The sequence below is a fragment of the Pygoscelis adeliae genome, unplaced genomic scaffold (assembly GCF_000699105.1).
Source record: "Pygoscelis adeliae isolate BGI_AS28 unplaced genomic scaffold, ASM69910v1 Scaffold343, whole genome shotgun sequence".
Taxonomy (NCBI): Eukaryota; Metazoa; Chordata; class Aves; order Sphenisciformes; family Spheniscidae; genus Pygoscelis; species Pygoscelis adeliae.
In genome coordinates, this window is record NW_008824402.1 from 754,942 (window position 1) to 769,131 (window position 14,190).

The window sequence follows — 14,190 nt, forward strand, 5'->3', positions numbered from 1 at the left end:
CCTGCTCACTTTGAAATACCTTGGACTCCTTCTGCCTGGCAGAGGAACAGACACAGTGCCCATCTGCTTTAGGTAAGTGCTCACAAACCACAAAGTCGTTAATTAGACTGACACACGACTCTTCCAGAATACACATGGTATGTTGTTACGGCACCTATAAAACACCGGTAACCAGATACTCTGCCAGGGGATCACAACTGGATCAGAGCATTACGTAAAGCCTTGGCACCCCTTGCAGGGCTCAGAGCATTGCCATCAGGTGTGTGTGTTCTCTCTAATCCTCCCCACTGGGCTTCCCAACATGCTTCCCAGATAAAGCAAGCCTGCTGGGAAGCAGCTCCCTCACACTTGGTAGGAGGGTCAGTCACCAGAGCTTTGTATTCTCTTATTTTGAAATCCAAATTCCTCTTTGTATTCATCTAGTGATCCCCACCAAGGTCTCCTTCCTGACAGCCTGGGTTCCACATCCTGTAGCTGACAGGGAGCAGGGCAGGTCTGATTCTGGCCCCACGGGCATGGCTGCAGCTTCAGAGAACCTGTGATGAGGGGTGTTTGCAAGGACAGGTGTGTCTGATGTGGACGGGAGTATTTGGGTGGATTTGACACTTGCCTCCTCAGGCTGGCTGGCATCCATGGTGCAAAGTGAATCATGAACACTTCTGGTTGGGAAGTGCTGAACCCCTGTAGTGGAAGCCTCCCTCTGGAGGAGGAGTCGCCCAGACCACGTGAAGTCCCTGATGAGTGATACTCGGTGATATGCAGTAAGCCAACCTGGAGCAGCCAAGCTTTGGGTCAGCACATGAAGCAATGGGGAATGGGTGTCCTAGACCTATGAATGCCCTTGGCACAGAGTTATGTTGAATGACTGGAAACCTCCACCTGGTTTACCAGGCTTCCCAGCACTTGTGTTAGAGTTTGCAGGAGGATGTCCTGTTAGTGTGTTTGAAATATTATTTGCCAAAACTCAGGACTGCATCTTCCTTATTTAGAAAAGGTGGGTGGATCACACAGGGCAATGGGAACACCCTCTCGGAGAGCATTCACAGGGGAACATCCTGACCCTCCCATCTCACCTAAACTTGCCTGAATCTAAAGTCAGCTTTTTGGCATGCTGTCTGTCCTGTGAAGTATTGGAGTTTCAGTAACTTAGGTTCCCTGAGAGTCAGTGTGCATCATCTAGGCTAGTTAAAATCAGAATCAGTGCCCTCTGGTTGCTGTTTCCTGCACCACAACATGTCTTTTGTGGGTGACACCACACCTGCCAAGGAAAATCCTGAGCACCTGAAGCTCATGAGTCGGCAGCTTTGAGAAGGCTCCTTGCATGAAGACAGATCCTCATCTTGGCCAAATCAGAAGGGAAGAGCAGGGGGAGGCCCACAGAGGGAGAGCAGTGTAAGCATGGTCTTTGTGACACCTGGCCAGTGTTTCTCCTCCCTTATTTCTGGTCTTCCAGAGATAGATGTGAGAGCAGGACCCAGGCCATGTTAACAGACAGCTGCTGCTTGCTCTCCCTGGAGGTGGAGTCCTTTGTTCAGACTGCCACAAAAAAAGCTGTGTGGGAAGGCATGCAGGGTGCGTGTGCAATGCAAGAGGGCTCCAATGTGGAACAAGCTTTCCTGGGGGCAAGGTACGCTGGAGAGTCGGGTTCATGCCCTGTCTGTGCCACGAACTCTCTGATCATTCTGGGCAGGAGACTCCTACTTCCCTGTGCATCATCCCCCAGTAAAAAGGAGGAATAACTTTCCTTCTGCTCTCTGGGTGACAATGTTTATTGGAGTTTCTTTTTGCCTGGGCTTTCCTCTCCTTGAGCATGTATGTACAAGTTGATCTCCTGCTGTTAGAGATCCCCAAACTTGCTGCAAACTTCCTAGCTGGTACCATGGCTTCACAGCATGCATCTTGCAGAGCCCGAGAAGCATCTGGCTGCCTGCACTGTCTGGCACTCTCAGTCAGCAAGCAGAAGGACTTCAGTACAGGTCTGAACATGCCTCATGCCTGGGACCCCAGCTTGGACCCCAGCAGTGCAGCAAAGGGACCCAGCAGTTCAATTCCAAGTGCTACCAAGGCTTGGGTGCATGTGTCCTATCTCAGTGGGTATCCTCTCTGAATGCTCAAAAGGCAAGACAGCTGCCACCTTTGGCGACAACTGGAGTTTATGAAATCATTATTTTTTGCTTTCCTATCTCAGAGACTCCACTGACACATTAGGGTTTTGCTACATTTCAGCTCCAACTTGGTGCTGTGCAGGCAGTAAATACCAACTTCTCTCTATCCCACAGTGGCTAGAAGCATCCCCTTCTGTCCCACTTGTTTGGCTACCTCATCCCTTGAATTGCCTGTTAAGTGCTACTGGTAGAGCTATGCTCAAAACAATTGTTCTCAGCTTCCACTTGGTTTGGCTGCTTCTTGTTGTAAACCTGAGAAAAGTCTTGTGTATCCAGAAGTCTGCCTATTTTTCCTTTCCTATGTCAGCTTGTCCATAAGAGATACATACTTTCCCTTCAAATCCTGCCTGAATACCATAATGATGAACGTGGACATCAAATGCAAATATCTGAAAGAGCAAGAAAATAACCAGCACACAATCCCTTTCTGTCTAGTACAGCTGTCTGTTCCACCCCACTCCTGTTGGCTTCCATTTTCGCCCCCCTTTTCAGCTGTCCTGCCTGCTTAGCATGTGTTGCCAACTTGCAAAGCAGATAGATAGTTAATATTCCATGAAGTGCCATGCAAGTCTGGTAACTCATGGACTGTCATGATGTGCCATAAAGCCACTTCCCCTTCTGAATGGAAAAAAATAGTCTCTGGGTAACATGAGTACACTGGGTCTCAGATAGCCTGACCAGCAATGCTTGGAAACCATGCTGTGGGTGATCTATGGGTGTTCCAGGCTGGCTAACTTTTTGGCAACGAGTATGCAAGAGTCTCATAAACTTGCGGAAAATGACTCAGATATTTGAAAAAGAGGAAAAAAAAGTCTTTAACGCAGACCTGTATTGGAGGACCTTGGCCTGAGGTTAGTAAATGCATTTGGAGAAGTCATGGCAGCACCAGTGAAAACCAAGCAGAGCATCTTAGTTCTGTATCTGCCTTAAGCCACAGTGTCTGTCCACACTGTGCCACCCCTCTTTTTCAAATCAGGTCTCATTTATCTTTATGAAACATTTCCCTGTTGGAATGGAGAGAGAAGAAAGAGGTGGCTACAGAAGAACATCTCTAAACATGAGCTAGAAGGAGAATTGCAAGACTCTGCAAGCACTGGCTTCTCCCTTGTGGGAGCAGCACAGGGTGGAGACCCAGGAGGTCATGCTTTCACCAGTGTGAGATGCAGCAGTGGTACAATATCATAACACACACCGTGTGTCTTCAGAAATGTCCCCATCCACCCAGAGCAGGCCTACGCCTCACAGCCATGCTGGGCTTAGTTACCAGCCATGGTTCTTGGGCCTTCACCGTGCCCAAGGGTTCTCTGTTGTACAGTTTCTGTATAAAGAGGAGAAAATGCAAATCATCATCTTTTTCTGCATGTGCCCTCCACACTTTCAAGTGGCCAAGCTAGAGACAGAGACAGGCCTTGGTGTAACATGGGGCAGAGCTGGCTCGTGCCTGTCCTCTCAGAGAATAACTATCTGCGGAGACCTTGGAGAATAACCACCTCGGAGAATAACCACCTCAGTACTGAGGGCAGCTTTACTGCAGCCTGTTGGTGATCTGTGATCAGGGTCTTTCTGAGAGGCACCTTCTGCCCATCCTTTAACCAGGTAGCTCAGACAGGGAAGAGGTCTCCGTCGCGTGGGACACTTCTGAAACTTTTGCTTGCAGGGACTGCCCCTCCGGTTTGAAGATTTGGACCTAGCATAGGGGCACAGCATGGAAAAGCAACTGTAGGGGACCTGACTGTTCTCTTATGGCTTCACCCTTGAATTCTCGTAAGCACGGAAAGAACAGGATGTGTGAGGTGGGTTCACTGATGTGAGACCTACAGAAGATATTACTGCTTTGCTGCTTGCTTTTCGTTATAGAAACCTCTCTCCTGGAGCTTTTCATCTTTCACACAGTCTGCCCCAAGTAGGTCCTCTCCTGGTGACTGGTGGTTATACACACCGATCGTGCCATTGCAGAGTCTCAAATGAGGCATGGAAACACCTTTATGTGGCGCGTGGAGCCAGAACACCTAGGTCCTACTCCTGACTTTGCTGTTGTCCTAGGGAAGATCACTTTGCCTTCCCATGCTTGTGTCGTTCTTGCTAGTGCAGAGCAAGAACTGACAGCGAACTCTCCGAAAGCACTTCCGAGTGTGCAGCTAGAGATGACTATGTGCAGGTGTTACTATTCTAACAGGGAAAGACACACAGCATCTTGCCCCACAGTTTGCTGTGTCTACCAATTCCCACTAATTTGCTGCCTGTGGCTTAGCTAATCCCTTTCCAGTTTCTCTGACCAGGTGAGATGTGATGAAGAAGATCCAGCCCAACCGCAGCAGGTCCCACCTTCCTGAGCTGGTGAGTGGGATACCTGTCTGGCTCAGGGGGAGAGGTGTTGCCAACAATGGATCTGCCACAAGGGATTGTGCTGTTTTCCCGATGCACATCTCTTATTTTCTGATAATCTTTGCCGGTTCTTAAAGCTGGGCCTCCTAAAAAGGGTGTTTAATTAAATACTCATCTGTGTAAAGATGGTCCAGAAGCCCTAGGCAGTCTGTGACTGTGAGAACGTGTATCCAGGCTCCCTTGGCTGGAGGGGCACTTCAAGCTCAATCCCATGAAATGCTTATTTTCCCAGCAGAAGCCTTCTTTTGAACTTATTTGCTCTCACTGTACCTGGTGGCTGGTGGATAAGCTGTGGGTCTGGCTGGTGTACCTGGGAGCATTGGATAGAGCAGTCCTGCGGGTCAGAAGTTGTTGCCCCCTCTCCTGCCCCAAACCCAGGTCTTCCCAGGTCTAACAGGTTTTTTTCTCTTTTTAAGAAAGAGACAGGAATGGGAGGCCACTGTCTCAGTCCCTCCTGTGCACAGTTTGTGTCGGGGACAGGAATTTGGGTCCAATGAGAGGTTGAAAAGGGAAACTGAGCCTCAGAGGTGGGTCTGGGGAAGGCTCAGAAGAGGTGGCCCTGGTTCAGGAGTATGAGGGCAGATATCCTAAAAACAGATGGTGAGGAGAGGAGGAGTGATGGAGTCCAGAGGGACCAGGCACAGGTCCTTTGCACTGCTGGGAAGAAAGAGCTGGCTTAACTACCAGGGGTGAGGGACTGAGGGGAGCTTTGAGAGGGGAATAACAGCCCAGACAGTTTGGTCCAAAGGGCCAAGGCTGCTGGGGAAAGGCAGGAGGTCCCTGCTCAGTCACCTCAGACCCTGGGTGGGAGCCTGCCCGCTGGGGCAGCACGCTTGGAGGGGCAAATGGGGCACAATTGCCTACAGCAACCTCTCTTGTCCCTGCTGCTCTGGCTTTTGAAGCCAGTCTTAATATTGCAGGCATTAGGCATGTCCTAACCAGACATGCCCTGATACTCAGCCCTCCGATGTTATTCTAAGCGTAGTCTCCCTCAGGTTGTCTGAAGCAGCTTATTTCTTCTTATTTGCTCTTACTGTTCAGTTTCTGCAGGAAGAACACGAGATCCCAGCTGGCCCGAGCTCTGCCTCCTCACCCAGCTTTGGAGACACCTGGAGGGGCCTACACTGGATGAGGTGGCCTCAAAGTGCACTAAGAGCAGGTACTTCTGTGTTGATTCAAGATAAGCCGTCCTCCCACCCTGAGCCTTAAATGAAGCCCAAAAGTGCTATGAGCAGCTTCTTGAAGCATTTGGCATTTCTCACGTGCCATGTAGTATTTTGGTGGGGGCTGTTGGCTGAGGGGATGGAGCATGTGGACCTCAGCACTAGCCGAGGTGGCCATCCATCAGTGGTGTGTGCCCCAGGCCAGGTGGCCTGAGCAGCAGTGGTACCTGCAGGCAGTTGAACCTTCAGAAGCAAAGGTTGCATCTATCCAACCATGGGCTCTGCTGGCACTGGTTGTCACACACTTTCATAAGAGACAGGCTGAGGCGGGGAAAGGGGTGTTGCTGGGGCAGCCCCATTGCAGTGACTTTCCATGTCACGTTTCCCTTGAAAGGGAAGTCACCTGGAAAACAATCTAATCTCCAAATCCCCGGAGTGGGGGGTCTTGACTCTGGCACTGGTGGTGATGTCAACACATTTTAATAACAGCCACAACCATGTGCCAATGATGTTTCAGCAACTGATATTTCAGATCTCTCCTGGCAGAAAGAACATTAATATCTTGCACAGCCAACACCTCCATTGCGAATTAATATTTAAATTAATATTTACAGAAACTTCTACTTGGTGCTGGGAGGGCCACACATGGAGAACTGTGCCCAGTTTTGGGCTGCCCAGTGTAAGAAGGATGAAGAGGAACCAGATGGGTCCAGTGGAGGGCTGGTAACTGAGTCAGGATCCCAGAGCACTTGTCACACGAGTAGAGGTGGAAGGAGCTAGGCTGGTTTCACTTAGCAAAGAAGAAGCTAAAAGGAGATCTGCTAGCGACCCACAAGTAAAGATGATGGAGCCAAGCTCTTCTGGGTGGTTCCAAGTGATCAAACAAAGAGTAATGAGCACAAATTGCGCTCCAGGAGTTTTAGGTTGGACTTGAGGAAAAGCTTCTTCCCCAGGAGGGACAGTCCCAGGCCAGGTCACCAGCGAGGGGGGAATCTCCATGCTTGGAGGGTTTCAAGGTTTGGATAGACAAAGCTGCAACCGCTCTGCCTAGTATTGGTGATAGTCCTGCTCCAAGCAGGAGGCTGGCCTGGAGAAACCCAGAAACCACTTCCAGCCAACTATGATAAAAAGGCACAGTAAGACTAGGACTGAAGTTAAGGATTAGGGTTAAGGTTAGTTTTTCAGTGGTTCAGCCCAATTCAAAATGCTCTTACAAGCTTCGGCAGTGCTGCTCATGCCAGCTGGGCGATTCCCAAACAGACCTGCCCTAAATTCAGTGGCACTACCAGGACCTGGTTGCATGTGTGTCCCTACCTAGGAAAACTGCAAATATTTCAGTGCTGTGTGATTTTTAGTGAATATAGTAGCACAACCTGCTGTGGATATAGTTGCTTTAAAGGAAAAGCATGGTCACAGCCTCAGCTTCTTCCCATGGCTGAATCACTAAAAGTGATTCAGTTGACAGACCAGAGTGTGCTCTGTGCTCCCTGGCAGGTCCCTTCCCCACTGTGGTCCACAGTGGAGAGGATGGAGCCCCTTCTGGGTGGATATTTTCCAGTGTTCCTTGAAATATGCATTGGCACTGGTGGCCTTTTCATCACGACACACACATGGGGAGCTGTAATTTCAACATCCTTTACCAAGACAGTGTTCCTTCCATGAAAACCATCCTCCCCTCCCTTCTACACTAAGTGACAGTAATCTTTGCTTTAATTGGAAAAGAAAAGGAAGAAGGGACAGAACATCCTTGACAAAGGAACTAATGACTCAAATGCTGGGAAGCCTGTGGCCCCCAAGGGACTATGCAGCTCGCAGCATTGATTTTTAATGACTTACAGAGATTGGAGGTTTGGAAGATCTCTCAGTGCCTCTGCAGGGATGCGACTCAGCTGATTGTTCTGCAACATCCTATAATTAGAAAAAAGAAAACTTTGTTAAAAAAAAGAAAAAAAAAAAAGCCTGACACAAAATGGAGGATGTGGCTGCTTGTTTCTGAAGGTGTCCTGGACTCTTGTTGGAAAGCTGGAGGGGTTGGAAAGCAGCATGTTGGTGACCCAGAACTCTCAAGCAATCTTGCAAGCTGCAGGTAGGTGATCTGCAGTCCAGGCTGGCCCAGGATCCTGCAGCAGAGAGTCCCGGGGTGAGTTTGGTGCTGCAATGGGGGATCCACTCAGAGGATGTGACCGTAAAGGGGCCTCTCCACCACACACATGCATCTGTTAGTCCAGAGTAATACTAGCGCTTTCAGCTGAGTTGTCCTGTATTTATTCTTGTCTAAGACATCCTTCTCCCAGTGTGTGTCAGTGGTGGTTGCCTCTGCAGGATCTATGGAAACTAGCTTGTGGGCAGGTTTCTTATTCAACTTGTGAGACAGCTGCAGACACAATGGGTGAGGAGCCACTCCATAGCTGTTTGCTAAGGGTCTTCGCAGCATTGGCACAACTTGCAGCAGTAACTGGAGCTGTTGTGGAAAAAAACCAAACCAACCCAGGGGCTTCAGAGAGAGCAGGTGACTGGAGCTGTTGGGCTGAACGTGCAGGACCCAGGAGGACTTCTCAGAAATGGAAGTGAGCATAGGGCATGGAGAAGGGCCATGGACACCGAGGTAACTACACAAGTAATTGGGGAGGAGGAGACACTGGGTGGCAGTGCTCCTGCCCCAGGGTTGGGTGCCTGACCGGCTCTAGCAATTCAAGCAGGGTCAGAACCCGACCCCAGGGGTATTTCTGACCTGGCCAGCCTCTACCCTCTCTCACTGAGTGCTTGGAGCACCATGCATGTGAGTTTACTAGTTTTATCATCTCTGCATCTCTGGACAGGCTAAGTTTTCTACTCTGGACCAGCCTCTGTCCTGAACCTACTTGTTCCTTCCAGAACTGGGACATCACGGGCACACGCTCCTCTGGATAAGAGAGACTTTCTAGTGTGGTAGCTGGGCTGGGGAAAGTGCCTAAGGAAAGGAATGTTTTACATATCTGAGGTTTCTATTTCCAAAACCTTCAAGGAGTGGTTGGAGATGAATGAAAAGGGAAATGGTGCATAGGGTGCTGTCATAATTGCTGCCGGTGTCAAAGGGACAGAGTACGGCCTTAGTAGTGAGGGGCAGCCCAAAGAGTACTGATGGAAGCAAGAAATCTTCCCAGTGCTGAGACTGCTAGGTTTACTGCAGAGGATTCAGATGTCTGTCATGAAAGGAAAGTTGGAAAAAGACAATTATAGAGACAATCTTCAAAAAAAGGGAAGCTATAAGCCACACAACTCTTCAATTTCTGGAAGAAAGTGGGGACTTACCCTTAAATTATTTGTATGCACACAGAAGAAAAAGCAAGAAAAACAAGCAACTGTCAGTAGTGGCTAGTGAAAAATGAGTTGTGCCAAAGCAATCTAGTTTTTTTCTATAGAGGGTAAAAGGCCATGACAATGGAGAGGAAAGCACAGACATCATCTACCATGACTTTAGCTTTACTGTAGAAAGATGTTAAATTCTGGCATACAATGCTGTTCTTAGCAGTAAAGGAGACAAATTTGATGTGGTACAAAGAGGCAGTAGAGAGGCCATACTCTAATAAATCGTTCTCTCTCAAATGAAGAACACGTTTAAGGGTCTACAGCATCTCTCCTGGAGCTGACGTTCAGCGATATTGCTAAGGACCCAGATGATATCTGGGAGGGGAGGGTTGCGACCTCTGCTGACAGCACAGGGCTGCACAAGGCACCTTGCACCTACAAGGAGGGGCGCAGAGCTTGGCTGATGCAAGCGAGGGGCTGGGAAATGCAGGATACTGCAGGGACACCAAGACAAAGGCTCCATGGATGGACAGGGATAACTGGCTGCACAAAAGCAGCTGGGCACAGCCTTGCAGCCCTGCCAAAATTGCTGCGACTAGTGGGGATCCCAAGAGACCCAAGGCAAAAGGGACACTTGCTCTTGGGAGAGGGCAGACGCTGTGGGGGTGGGTACATGGGGCTGTGAGGAGCAGGACACCAGCAGTGATGCTTCTGCTCCTCTTGATGCTGGGCAGGCTTTGGCCGGGCCACGCTGTCCCATCTGGGACCTGCCCTGCAGAACATGGGGCAGCAGGAGAGCAGCCAGAGGACAATGGGGAGATGGATGAGGAAATGCCAGATCCTCACCTGTGGGGAGACGTGAATAGAAATTACAGGGGTGGTAGAAGACTGTAATTGGGATAATCTGGTCTAGAAGAGAAAAGGCTCAGGAGGCAGCATGGGAATATCAGGCATGGAGATGTGCAGGGTGCTCACACACCACTCCTCACTGGTGGGCAAGGCAGGGCTGGGCGTGTTTGAAGCGGCTCCCTCTGACCATGCCCTCCTCCTCCTGCATCTCCTGCACAACGCTGGTCCGTGGGCAGCACAAACGGCCCCAGGTGTCCTGGTACAAGGGGCGGTCTGAGCCTCAGACACTCTGGCAGTCTCAGATCCCTGCTCCATCGACTCCTAATTTTCCTCTGTTGTCCCCCACCCCCACCACCCTGCCATTCTCAAAATACTTCCCCTGTTCCCCTTCCCGGGTGATCTTCTCACCACCCGCTCTGCGTGGACATGGGCCAAGTGCAGGGACCACAGAGCACCGCGAGCTTCCTCGCTGCTGCACCCAGAGCCCGTTCCTGCAGGGTGCACGCTGCAAGGCTGTTGGGACCCCTCTGAGGTGAGTGTCACCTGCGGAGGACATGGGGCTGGTGGCTGCTGGGAGAGGCGTGAACTGTGCCCTGGCAAGTCCATAATCATCAGCCTCGGTTCTCCTTCCACGCTTGTGAGGCGGGGAGTGTAAGCCCCAGTGATCGATCCCATGGGTATTCTCTGCAGCCCGCTGGGATGGGGAAGCTCATCCAGGCAGACAGCTGTCATGCAAGGACCAACACAACTTCTGGGGCTCCTGGTCCTGCATACGGGTTTGTTTCCGTAGCCGAGGTATGCTGGGGAGCTAGGATACAGGGTCCTGCAGCCCACTGAAGAAGTACAACTCTTCAGGTCTGTTATAAATCAAGAAGATGCACAGCTGAGTGCAGAGTGATACAGAGTTGGGCTTTAGGAAGTGCTGTTGGGGTTTTGGTGGGACACCCATTGGATCTCAGTGGCTTTATGAAATCTGAGCTCAGTGTTCAGAGATGATCAGTGGAAGTACCTGGAGTCAATATTAAAGCAAAACCCACTGTCTGGATCCTGCTGCCTCCCATCTATTACAAGTCCCTTCTCCAACCAGTAACGCAAACTGAGAGACTTTCCAGACCACCATCAGCATGGACTGGTTCCAGAACAAAGCCATTTTGGCACAGACAAATGATATTTAGGGAAGGTGCATGTGAGACCTCTGAAACCACTGGAGTGCTGGACAGTGCTGTTTTTCACAACAGCAGGGCAGCTAGAGAAGTTTTCAGATACTAGGATTGGGGCAAGAAGCAGTGTTTCTTCACATGGCATGTAATTACCTCCAATAACTCATCCTCAGAGCATGATACAGAGAGGCCAAAAATAATTCCAAGCAGGGTTAGATAATTTTCTAGGGTCAGGGCCACCCTGGTATTAAACAAGAAGTTCTTCATTCAGCCTCAAGCTTAGGAAAGCCCCAGCTCTGCTCACTGGGAGCTCAGGTTTGAGCAGGAAAAGACATGCTGCATCTAACACTGGATGTCCCAGGATGGCTTTTCTTACAGTCTGGTATTAAGGACAACCGCCGTCAGGCCCCTGGTTGCTGCAGTCAATCCTTACATGTCATGTTAAACCATTCTTGCATACTATTATTTTTTCATAAAAAGCCCTTTCAACAACAACATATAGCATGATTTTGGCAAGAGGTCAAATAATTGTACCAAACCCCGGGGGATGATGTCAAGGAAGTCCCTACACACTAGCAGGAGCACATCTCCTCGCTGTGGCATCTGGTTCCTGGGGCTACTCTGTGCTGTGTTGCCCAGGTGCTGCTACAAAAGGATGATGGCAAAAGGGTTCAGAGGAGAGCAGGGCACATAGAGAGCTGGGAGAGGGTCACAGGGTCCCTCTCTGTCTAAGTGGTGACATTTCCCCTTTTGGGATGCTGGTCTTGTATAAGATGGAGGAGGACAGTGCTGTAGCTCCCTGAGGAGAGCACCCACAGCAGGAGTCCTGGGCTCCAGGCCAGCTCCAAGGATGGTCGATACATTCTGCATTAAGGGGTCACTGCATGACTTATGTGAACAGCATTGGAAAGAGGGAAAAACTCTGAAAACCAGTCATCTCCTGACTTCATGTCCCTGAAAGTCTCGGGCATGCCCTGTCCCCTCCTTGCATTCATGGTCCCCCAGGAAAGGAAGCTGCGTTCCAGGGTGTGTGCATGGAGATGGTGCAGGGATCTGCATCAGGATCCTAGGTATGCCGCAGGGTGACCAATTGAGGCGCAGATATGGTCTGTGAACCTGGACCTCAGTCCACAGGATCACAGCAACCCTGTGATCCCAGATCACACTGGCCTCAGCCTTTCTCCATCAGCATCTGTCTCTGCTCCTGCCTCTCTGTCAGCTCCTGGCTCCAATTCAAACAAAATTCCTGGACTTTATTAGGTTTCCTACTGCAAGCTGCTGCTTCACAGCAGCCTGGAGACAACCTTAGTCAGAGCTTGACTTCTAGCACCCATGGAGCAATCTCACCACCTACCCAACCCTATGCCCACTCTGGTTGGTGCAGTTTCTCAATTGCTGAGTGCAATTTTCTGTCTTCAAGTAGCTGTATCAATGAGTAAAGTCCTACAGGACTGTGCTGGTTGATGAGCCACTATCAAATGCAGCACCAGGCCTTCTGGACATTCATGAACATGACAAGCAAAGACCATTCAGGCTTGCAAGTGCTCAAACCAGGTCTGGATGGTGCACTGTCACCTTGGGTTGGCACTGTTCAGGTGCCAACTGGAGCTTGCAGGCACTGGCAGACATGGACACACAACCTGCTGTCCACAGCAGTCTGACTGGGGCCAGCATAGATCACAACTCTTCAGAGGTCGTGGTTTATTTTCAGAAGTAGGAGGATTGTTTGTTGGCAGAGACCACGCCTGAATGACCAGAAAAATGCTGGGATCAGGTCCCATCACACCAGGATCCTTGCACAAGACAGTCTCAACAGACTTACAGCCCTCAGAGGTACAGGCCTGTGCATGATAAAATGTCCCCATCTTGGGAGGCTGAAGTGACTCAGCCAGCACAGTCAAAGGGCTGTTATTGCTTGAGGCAACTGTGCCTGGAGCCCGTGCATGGGGATTAAAGACATTCCAACCTCTGCATGTTCCTCTTCCCTCCCCATGGGAGCGTCTCTTGGATGTGCCACACCATTCCCTTTGTCTCAAAGCCATTTCTGTTCTGCATAGGCTTGGGGTTGTCAAAGAGGTAGGGTCTGTCTGGGGATTCCTGAAGTGTCCCAAGGCACCTGCAAACCTGCCATCCTGGGGCAATATGGCTTTTTTGGTGATGTTGTTTGATGTGTGTTCACAAACCAGGCTAGTCAGTGCCTGTCCTGGACCGCATGAGATGCTGCGATTGCAGCTCAGGGAGGAAAGAGGAGGGACTATTGCAGGTGGCCATTGGGTAGGGTCCAACCAGCCAGGAGATGTGGCATCTGCAGAGCAAGGCCACTCTTGCCAGGCTCACTCCAGCCTACCTGTTGACGGAGACCAGCCATGGTTAGCGCTGGGGCAGTGTGTTGGTGGGAGTGGCTGCAGGCAGCACTGGGTCAGCACGCTTGTGCAGGCAGGTGCTGGGCAGCACTCACGTCACTGTGCAGGCAGGTTGTGGGCAGCGCTGGGTCTGCACGCTCACACAGACTGGTTGAGGCTTGTTGAGGAACAGAGCAGCGGGGTGGGCCATCCCAGCTGGCTGCTGCGGGTGTGAGGTCTGCAGCCAAGAGGATGCACCCAGGCATTTTGCCCTCCACTTTTTGGGGTGAGGCAGGCTCAGGTTGTGGTTGTACTTGGAGTCTTTCCCTGCAGAGTTTGGTGTGGGATTCCTTCTTGGCTTCTAAGTGCCGCTGCTGCTGCAGCATGTTCAGCAAGGAAAGTAAGAGGCCTGGCAATCCTGCTTGTGCAGCAGAGCACTTGATGAGGGATACATGTGTGAGGGTGGGATGCTGCGTGAAGCCATGGCAGCACAAGCTCAGCCACATGGCCAGCTGGCATGGATGCTTCCTGGCTGATGGAGCTCCAGCCAGGGGACTCGGAGGTGAGGGGCATCCAGGCAGCTCACAAGGAGGTCTGGAAGGACGGGGAAGTTTCCAGTTTTCCAGATACTCTGATTAAGCAGCATATTCTACCACCCTGGAAAGCTCCAACACTGGGACAGCGTTGACTAAGGGGTTAATTTTGCAAGGGAAGGACCTTGGCAGAGGATACAAAGCAGCCTATGGAGCTGCTTTCTAATGATCCTGGCACTGAAGCATGGACCCAGGAGCATCAGCCTCCATGGGGAGGGTGTGGGTTGGCCATGCTGCAGAGCAGA

At 50.7% G+C, this 14,190-nt stretch overlaps 1 protein-coding gene across 1 annotated transcript in view; it reads right to left on the reverse strand.

Annotated features, from left to right (window-relative positions):
• The window catches only part of LGR6 (leucine-rich repeat containing G protein-coupled receptor 6), a 149,620-nt gene that overhangs the window by 65,395 nt on the left and 70,035 nt on the right, over window positions 1-14,190 (reverse strand). The window contains exon 4 of the mRNA XM_009320379.1: window positions 7,550-7,621. Coding sequence (XP_009318654.1) covers window positions 7,550-7,621 — 72 coding nt within the window. The remainder of the gene's footprint in view (window positions 1-7,549; window positions 7,622-14,190) is intronic.